Source organism: Lycium barbarum, chromosome 10, assembly GCF_019175385.1.
Source record: "Lycium barbarum isolate Lr01 chromosome 10, ASM1917538v2, whole genome shotgun sequence".
NCBI lineage: Eukaryota > Viridiplantae > Streptophyta > Magnoliopsida > Solanales > Solanaceae > Lycium > Lycium barbarum.
Window position 1 is genome coordinate 117,862,387 of NC_083346.1, and position 10,073 is coordinate 117,872,459.

General features: G+C 35.5%; 1 protein-coding gene across 1 annotated transcript; it reads left to right on the forward strand.

Moving 5' to 3' along the window:
• The first annotated feature begins 216 nt into the window (after positions 1–216).
• LOC132613712 (DNA repair RAD52-like protein 2, chloroplastic) lies at positions 217–8,807 on the forward strand. The gene is made up of 4 exons (XM_060327898.1): positions 217–653; positions 2,976–3,013; positions 4,712–4,803; positions 8,316–8,807. The coding sequence occupies exons 1-4, from the start codon at positions 301–303 to the stop codon at positions 8,445–8,447; spliced, it is 615 nt and encodes a 204-aa protein (XP_060183881.1). The 5' UTR covers positions 217–300; the 3' UTR covers positions 8,448–8,807.
• Positions 8,808–10,073: the final 1,266 nt, after the last annotated feature.

The window sequence follows — 10,073 nt, forward strand, 5'->3', positions numbered from 1 at the left end:
GTCCTATTATCTTACTGCTATTACTGCTTTTTATTATTACTGATGCTTTTTCATCCTCCCTGCCCATCAAAAAAATAAGGATAATATCTACGTACACTCTAACATCCTCATACTCCACCCGGTGAAATTATGTTGTTGTTGTTGTTGTTGTATAGCAAAGCATGATCCAAACACGCCCTTAAATACATACAAGTCATAGAAAGCTCACCAACCCGTCTATACTCACACACACACACAACTTTGAAACCCACGTTTACTTTTTCACCAAAACAAAAAAACACTCAAAAAATAAAAAAAAAAATGCTTGCACATTGCACCAAGTCTTCTCTACCGCCGGCAGACAGCTACCTACCAACGCCGCCGTATCCACGGCGGAGCACGGCGGCGCAAAAACTCCATGTAAACTTGTTCAACACGTTTCCTTCTCCTACTAAAACATCAAAAAACTTACTACAAGTCAAAGCTAGCAGCACTGGTGACGTCACGGGCGGTAAGAATGCCACGTCATCGAATACGAACTATGTGGTGCCGTTAGATAAGGTTTCGTCGTCGTGTATTACTCGTCCTTTAGCTGAGATCTTAAGGGATTTGAATAAGAGGATTCCTGATAATATTATTAAAGCTGATGATGATAACTCTACCTTTATCCCCTGGTAATTTCATTTCTCTCTTTTTTATTTATGATGATGTATTTTGACTCGATACGGAGTTTAAAAAATAAAGGAAATGTTTGTGTGGTTATAAATTATTTCGCTAAGCATAAAAAATACTCCTTCTGTTTCAATTATGTGAATCCTTTAATATTTGGGGAGGTATGAGGTGGTTGTTTGATCACGTTTTCCTTACATTTTTTCTTAAATTATTTGAATTATAAATTATCATAATTTATAGTATTTTTAATGTATTTTCAAAATAAATAAATTTTATTTTTACAAACTTGAAAAATCTATGTCATAATTTAAGTTCAAAGTTATAAAGTTTGACTCTCGTACTCCGAAATTTATGTCAAAATTTAAGGTCAATATATTGACTCGGCATGGAGTTTAAAAAATAAAGTAAGACTTTTGAATCTTGTGATCTAAAAATAGCTAAAGATATTTGTGTGGTTATAGATTATCTTGTTAATCGTAAAATAAAAAATACTCCCTTAGTTCACTTTTATTTGTCCACTTTGGACTTTGCACACCCGTTAAGAAATAGAGTAATAAATGAAGTGCATATTTTACCATTTACCATGATATCATATTAATTGGTATATAATTGTATTGGATTTGGAAAATGATTTGGAATGAGTAATTAATGTTAAGGGCAAAACAGGAAAAACAAATTATATTTCTCTTGATTATGAGAAATATCTACAACAAATTATATTTCTCTTGATTATGCGAAAGTGGATAAGTAAAAGTGAAAATCTATTTTTGGAGTAGAGACAGGTAAAAGTGAATGAGGGAGTAAGGTTTAAAGTTAAATTATTGCCGAATAAGGAGATGTGTCATTCTTTTTTGGACTAACTAGAAAGGAAAGTGTGTCGTGTAATTTGGGGCAGAGGGAGTACAATTTTTGGTTTTTGATGGATGATTTTTTGCAAACACAATTTTAAAATATACTCCCTTTTTCCTAATTTATGAGTCACAGTTTGAATTTCGAGATATAAACTTCTAAATTTTGATTGTGTCATGACACAGAAGCTTTAAGTTTTTGAATAAAATTTATATATTTATAACCTACCTCAAAGATGCTGTAAATCACAATAATTAACAACTTAAAATATTTAAGGGACTTGAATAAGATAATTCCTAACCCTCAGGGGTTGGCCTGGTGGTAATTGGCTTGAGCCTTAGGGTTTGCTCCCTTTCAAGGTCTCAAGTTCGAAACCCACTGGGTGCAAACAATTTCTGAGGGCCATCGGACTGGGGTAAAACCCTGAATTACCCGTGGTGCACTTGCGGGAAACTCCTTGCCGAGGGCCTGTGCACCCCCCGGGGATTAGTCGGGGCTCAAAGAGACCCGGACACCCGGTGCTTAATAATAATAAAAAAAAGAATAAGATAATTCCTGATGATATTATTAAACCTGGTGATGATGGTGATAACTCTACATTTATCCCTTGGTAGTTTCATTTATCTCTTTCTTATCTAGTCCTTGTCCCAATTTGTGTGATACTTTTGCTTTTTTTGAGAGTCAATTTGACTATCTGAAGCTAAATTGGATTAGATTAACTCAATATTTTAAGATAAAATATATATTTTTGAAAACTACATGAAGAAAGTGCTATAAGTTTCAGCTTTTCTCATATCAATTTGGTAAAAAAAACACATCTTAAAAATGTTGGTCAAGGTTCATGCAGTTTGAATGTTAGGAAGGGAAAAACATCACATAAATTGGGACAGAGGGAGTATAATTTTTGGTTTTTGATGGCTGATTTTTTGCAAACACAATTTTAAAATATACTCCCTCCGGATCAAAAAAAGAGTCCACTTAGCCATTTGCACACCCCTTAAGAAAATACTAACTCCTAGAAAAAAATAGGTAATTTGACTAAACTACCCCTAATTAAATAGGCATTGGGATTTGATCATATAACACTTAATAGGGGCAACTATGGAAAAACAAGGCTAATTCTTTCTTGATTTGCTAAGTGGACTCTTTTTTTGATTCAAGAAAAAACGGCTAAGTGGACTCTTTTTTTGATTCGGAGGGAGTATTATAATTTTTGGTTTTGGATAACTGATTTTTAAATACAATTTTAACATATGTTTTAGTTTAAGAAATTTTTAGTTACAGGATGTTTATAAACTTAATGTAGTCTCTAAATATGTAAAAAAATAAAAATAAAATAAAAATAAAATAAAATTAAGAATTGACATGAATTCTATCAGTCTGAAGGAGTATTTAGTTAAAGTCTGTGGCAGTGGTTGGTCAGCTGCCACAATTTCTCTTGTTGATCTGATATTGATGACATTGTTATTCTTTAGGTACCATGCTAACCGGATGTTGAGCTTCTACGCTCCAGGTGCGATATTCTTCTATGGTTATGTTGTTTTATATAACTGATAAGTGTGTTTTAGTAGTTGTATTATCATCATCGAATAAGATGAAGAAAGAAAATGTGTAATTTGGTCATGCAGATGAGATTTACAATATTTTTCTTCTGCCAAAATTAATGGATGTGAAATTTGGTGGAAAAGGCCCAATTTTTATTTGTGTGATTTGCAAATAAATAGATTCTTTAGTGAAGAAATTGAGATATACTGAAGAGTGGTCAAGGGAACCAGAAGTAGCTGTTCTTTGAGCTTACAACAAAGAAGATGACAGTAGAGAAAGGATATCTGTCATGTCTGACATGTTGTTGCCGTTGCATATGTTCATTTTGACTCCTTTCCTGGATTGACAGCATTTTAACTCATGAATTGGAACATTTGAAGAAATTGCACTTCTCAACCTTAGAGACCTTTTCTTTTCCTTGTCAACGCATGAATTGGAACATTTGAAGAAATTGTACTTCTCAACCTTAGAAACCTTCTTTTCCTTTATTTTTTTTTCTCACTGTTGATTGTATGCTGTAGAATATATCTCTGTCTACCTGCTCTAAGTAACAAAAATCACAAAGATCATATTTTTGTGTCTTGGTGGTTTCTTAGTCAAAAACGTTTCGCTAAACCTATCATGTCTCTTGTGATCTTTAATCCTTTTTAAAATTTTGATATGGAAGTGTCGTGATCTGGATTTCATTTAAACTCTAATATTGAGATCAAGCCTCTGGGCAATTGAGCTTGAACTTTAGAAGGATAGTAGATATATACTTGCAGCATCTAGATATATTCACCCTTGACGTTGTTTATTTTATCTTCTGGATGAATATGGGAAATATGGGATAATCAATTGACAGCAAGCAATCTTGAAATTCTTACCGACCAATTTTTTATTAGAAATGCCTGGAGTTGTCAAATGAATTTAATTACTCAGTTGTATTCCCTGCGGTTTCCCTGCAAAACCATTTGCTTCCTATGTGTCTAAGGCAAATGAATTGATGATGTTTCATGTTTTCAGAAATTCTGTGGTTCTTCTTTCATTTCTTCTTCTCCTTCCAACCTCGTATTCCCTTTAACAATTCTTCTCAAGTCTAATCACTCCTCGCTGTTTTCCATTTCTCACATTCTGTCCCGCCCTTAAACATCTTTAAATTCTCTATTGTCTTGCATTTTCTAGTCAATTTTACTCCTTTTAATCCTTCTCTTACACGTGTTATCTAAGTTCTACCTAGAAGAACATATATGTATTAGTTGATGGTCATATGTTTGTTGTTGGTGCTAAATTTTTGTAGATCCTGTAAGATATGCACATACCAGTTTTTTTTTTTTTTCTTTCTTTTGGAAAACAACACGCTTCTTCCATCTGATCGGCATTATATTTGCAATTTTTTCGCCACTACGTTGTGTTTCTAGTTCTCCTTCATGTTTTACTTCTGTGTGCTGATGCTTATACCGTTCCGTTGTAACTTCTTTCACGCGTTTTCCCTTTTCTTCGTAATAGCATATGTGCTGCAAATTTCAGCATAATGGTTTATTTGTTTGTAGCTTTGATTGACTATGAGTTTTACCGGAAAAAGACTTAAATATGTACAATTGACCTAAATGTGGCATATCTGGTGTATACACTGAGAAATCAGTTTTGATCTTAGCATATGTGATGGTTAGATTTCTTCTAACAGGCTGGTGTGGAGAAGTGCGAGATGTTATTTTCTCGGATAATGGAAGTGTGACAGTTGTCTATCGTGTCACTATACGAGGATCAGATGGAGAGGTATGATAGTTCTTCCAAATAAGTGCTCTTAATTTTTTGAGTTTCCCATTTCCGTTTCTTCCCCCTCTACCATCTCTCAATATGCTGCTATATTTGAGTATACCAGCCAAAAAGGTTTGATCAATGAATTAGTTACAAGTCTTCCTAATAATATAAAGGAAATCATTGTTTAATATGGCCTCACTCGCTTCTGTTGCTACAACTTGAAATGTCCATTCTTTATCTTTCCTTTGTGCTATTCATTTTTGATTGCCAATTGATGGAGTATTATACTATTTGGGAACAAGAGAATGTAAAACCTAACTCCTGCTCAAACAAAAACTAAAGTACAAAATTGTTCCTATGAGGATTAGTGAAACTAGCACGTATTTAATATAATTAAACAATGGGAGTTGAGATGTAATATATCAAGGTTAAACAGAAAGAGAAGTACTAGGCTATTAGCATAGGAAAACCTTGAAAGGCCCTTTGATAAGCAAAAAAGGGGGATGCACTTCACCTAATTTTCATAGACGAGTTGTATTAGAACTAGTTTTAAGTAGTAACTTCCATGAGATAGTATCTCAAACAACAACAACAACGCCCAGTATAATCCCAGAAGTGGGGTCTGGGTTAGTGTTTACGCAGACCTTACCCTACCTTGGCAGGTAGAGAGGCTCTTGCCGGTTAGTATCTCAAATCCTCCTTTTTTTTTTTGGGATTAAGTTAGTATCTCAAATCCTTTCAGGTAGAATTGACTGTGTTGAGTATCCTTTAACTTAGGATGTCCTTTTCTTGGTAGATTTAGATTAGCTCAATTCAAGATGTGTAAGTATTTGTAGAGGTTGTCTCAGTTGATTCTCTCTTGGTTAACATTTAGACTGACCACACAAATATTTTAAGGCCCCTTTTGATTGGCTTATTCAATTTAGCATGCCTTATACTTTATAGTTAGCTTCAGTGTTGAGTTCACATTCCAGCCAGTTTATAGCTTCTTGTTTCCAAACCTCATTTTGCTAAACCAATAAAAAACAAAGTCAATAAGAGATGCTCTTCTTGAAAAGTAAATATTCAAAACTTATCAAAACAAAAACTCAAAACATAAGTATTGAAACCGTCTATCCTTAACATAAAAAGATTACCAGCATTTAACAAACCAAAGATAAATTGAAGAGATGTCTCCATATCAAATATAGGAAAAGAACTGGAAGGAAGAAACCGGGGTTCAACTTTTTAGCTCATTCTTCTCTTTGCCATCTTCTGCTTCTCTTAGTGTTATTCCTCAAGAGTACGGGGTGAAGAATTGAGATCCTTCCAAAATTGTAGACTTTTACCTGGCAGACATAGGTTTCCAGCGCCACAGTGCTGACTCTTTACAAACTGCCTTACCACCTTCCTCGTTTGGGTATGGCAGTGCCCATTCGGCCACATCTAGTGCTCTGACTTCAGCTTATTGTTCATCCTTTCTTAATTTTTGGTCCGAAGAGCAGCTGCCACCTTGATTCTGCTTGTTGACCTACTAGCGGAATAGCTGTACTAAACTTCGGAAGTGGCTAAGAAATCTGGCTCCACTTTTTTAATTTCAACTCACATCAAAGGGTCTATTTTTCCAAGCCTTCGAAATAAACAAAAGTACCTCATAGAAACCCTTGAAACACCTCAAAGACTAAGCAGATCTCGAGGATAGAAGTATTGAATTTTTCGATGTAAAGCCTACCTTTCATCTGGATCACAAGGTTAAACCTTAGCTTTCCTAATGTCTACTACGGATTGCAGCCGAGTTAGCTCTTATTGCTATTGTTTATTTTTGTGTTTGTGCGAGCATTACTGTATATTAAGCAGATTGGTTTATTATATCAGGTCGACCCAGACACTGCACACTCATAGTTCGGGCCGTGTTGCCATGTCTGTGGAGATTTAACATACATGTATTGAAGTTGCAATAAAACCTACTTCTCTTTTCCTCCTATATTGGACATCCAAAATTTAGGCATCTGTGAAGTTGCAGACTCAAACCAATGATCTTTTGACAAATGAAGTATACTGTTGTAGCGTAACTCTAAATTCCTCCCAAGAATTTCAGCTAAATTTTTTCAGGGAAGTCTATTTGAACATATGGAAAAGAAAATTAATAGTCGGTCTAACTTTGGAAGATCGTTTCTTCTTAACTGCAGCCAGATTATTCATATGTCTGTATTTCTTATTTCTCGGATTTATAGATTTTCCTAGAATTTAATTTTGTGGTTCGTTTGTAGTTTTCTAGGAAATGGTTAAAGGTGATTTCTTTCTGTCCCTTAGATATACTCTTGGTCAATTCTGGCTGGCAGTAGTATTTATAGGTATTCTGTTACCTAGCTGTTTTTTTTTTCCTCTTTTCTGTAGTAGGAGTAGGCCGTCGTCTGTTGATTCTGGGATGTGATACCTTTCAAGTTTGAGAAAGTGGGTTTTCAGTGGATGGGTTCAGTTGTTTGCTTATGGTTGACTGGCTGGTTTCTGCGGCTAGTCTTGGTTATTTGGTATAAGCTTATTCTGCATCAGAAAATGGACAATTTCTTGGTACATGGATCCCAATGACCTAGGTCATTGCAAAACCTTCTTTGAGATTTTGGGGAAAGACTCTATGTCTGAGGATCATTCTCTTCAAAAGGGAGGTTTTAGGTGAATAATTTAATCGCTTGGCATCAGCTTTTGGTAGCTGATGTCTCTGAGCCTAAGAATGTTCTATATTTTGATACAAGATCATCTGTGGCAGAAGGCAGAAGGGAAACAGGATTGGAACAAGCAAGCAAGTGGGGGAGACGTTAATAGGCCTGAGTGTTACGAGATTGCAGAATTGGATTAGAAGTCCCACATGAAATGGCAGACTAAAGTAACCGTTCATTATTCTGTTCTAAGGACCTTGCCTGTACTGGTCTTAGCTAACATTAGGTTGAGGCTTGCGACCTCTGTGACTGCTTTAGGTAAGATAGCGATGCATACAGCCAGCATTAGGTACTGGTCTTAGCGAACATTAGGTTCATTATTCTGTTTTAAGGACCTTGCCTATAGGTGTCTTAGCTAACATTGGGTTTGAGGCTTGCAAGCTCTGTGACCTTTTTGCTTAAGCCAGTGATGCATCCAGCCGGCCAGCACACCAGTTCGCATTTACCCCGGTCAATTATCATGTGCTATTGAAGTTGGAAAACTACCAAAACTGAGAATTACTCATCAATTCATAAGGGTCTTCGATGAAATATATATGCTAGTAGGTTAGTCATTTTGATGCATAGAGGGAAGTACTTTTATCATTACTTGCTTTGTCTGAACGATATGTAAAAGATGAAGCTTTTTATTATGGTTAAGTGTTTGGAAAAATGCAATTTTGGTCTAGGTTTGTGTACTATCTCCAAATTTCATTTGTATGCTCTTAAATTTAGCACCTAAAACTTCCAAGTTTCAATAAACACTTCTCCTGTTGAATTCATGTTGGAGTGATAGTCACAGTGGTTTCTTTTTTATTTTGTGCTTATTCTTGTGATGATACATTATTCTAGGCACACCGTGAATCAACTGGAACAGTATCACCAGGCAATGGCCACAGCACAGATCTGGTTGCTGCTGCTGAGGAGATAGCGTTTTGCAGAGCATGTGCTCGTTTCGGGCTTGGCTTATATCTGTACCATTAAGAATAGTCGAGTAGACGCTACAAACTGGGGACAGTTTTGGAAATGCTGTTGAAGGTCCTTGTACACCACAGAGCAAGAAACATGATGAAATTTATCTATTATGCGGGAATGATGTAAAAAATATTATTCATGAGGACGGTTGGTGTGCACTGTGAAAGTACTAAAATATGGTCAAGGAGAATGAGGCCTCAAAAAATATAAAAAAAATAGGAAAGTGAAATATACAATAGAGATATCAGAATAGGTATCATCTGTTGCTTTATGTAAAACGTATTTTGCCCTGTTGTTCCACAGGATTGTATGTGTGTATTTGTAGATTGTAAGGCCTCAGTAATTGATAACATATTATTTCGGTAGAAAGCCTGCTGATCACTTTTCGATTGAAATTCCATAACAATGATTATTTTACAATTACTGGAGGAGAGGAGTGCTGTTTGTGAATTATACACAAATAGTCGATTTTAGGACCTCTATTTAAAAGTTTACGAAGTTTTTAAACTTTAGACGCTTCGAAATTGAATCTCGGACTTCGAGATTGAAGTTTCGAGCTTCATACCATTGGGTCCGAACTTAGGCTTGTGCCAACGTTGGGTAGAACCTTAACATAAGACAGGTTTGTGCAGTTCAATTTGGTGTGAGTTTAGGTTAGAGCCCAACTTTAATTCCGAAGGTTGAACCCTTTTATTTTCTTTTGGTAAATAATCTGAATAGCTGCTGCTTCATATGTAAACATTAATAGCATAATATGCAAACGCAATCAAAACAAACGAGCTGAAGAAAAGTTACCTATACGTGCCATATAATTTGGTGGGAAGCAAAAGCAAAATTAGGAGGAGTAGATTAAGTCTTAGATGTACTGTCTTCCCGAGAGGATAAACATTGTAAAAACTTAAAGTGGAATTAGAAGAAATTTTGGTGTTATCTATGCAATCAGATATTTGAACTTCCTACCTCAGGTTTGAATTTAGGCTTGAACAATTTCGTACTTAGAATTTTTAGACGAAAAAATTCAAATTTCACTTGTTTGATGGTCTAAAGTTATGAACTTGCTTTTGATCCATCAAATGTGTTCAGTAGGCTTCCTAGAGAGGCTAAAGGAGCAGATGGACAGGGCACAATTCCCGGCATTCAGGAGGAAAACTCATAGGGATACTTTCTCTTTAAGAAAGAAACATGTATAGGATTTACCGTTTTGATGTTCCTTGATGTGTATAATGGCTAAATGAGACAAGCACCTTATAAAGCTATAATTATTTTTTGAGAGCTTGCTGGAAATCCTAATCCTCCATTCTAAGTAGGTTTAGGGAGATATAGTAGCTCTTCTGATATGTACATTTTGCAATATATATACACACACTCTCTCTCTAGTGATAGAGATGGAGGAGATTAATTAAAAAAAAAAAAAAAAAATCAGAAGTGAGGTCTGAAGTTCTAAGAAGGGACAAGAGAGGGTTGCTCAGATGGTAAGCGCCCTCCACTTTCAACCTGAAGGTTGCGAGTTCGAGTCACCAAGACAGCAAGAAGGGAGCTCCTGGGGGGAGGGGTTAAAAAAAAAAAGCAAAAAAAAAAAGTAAAAATTGAAGTTCGAAGAAGGGACTAAAGTATAAATATTCGTAAATTCGATGT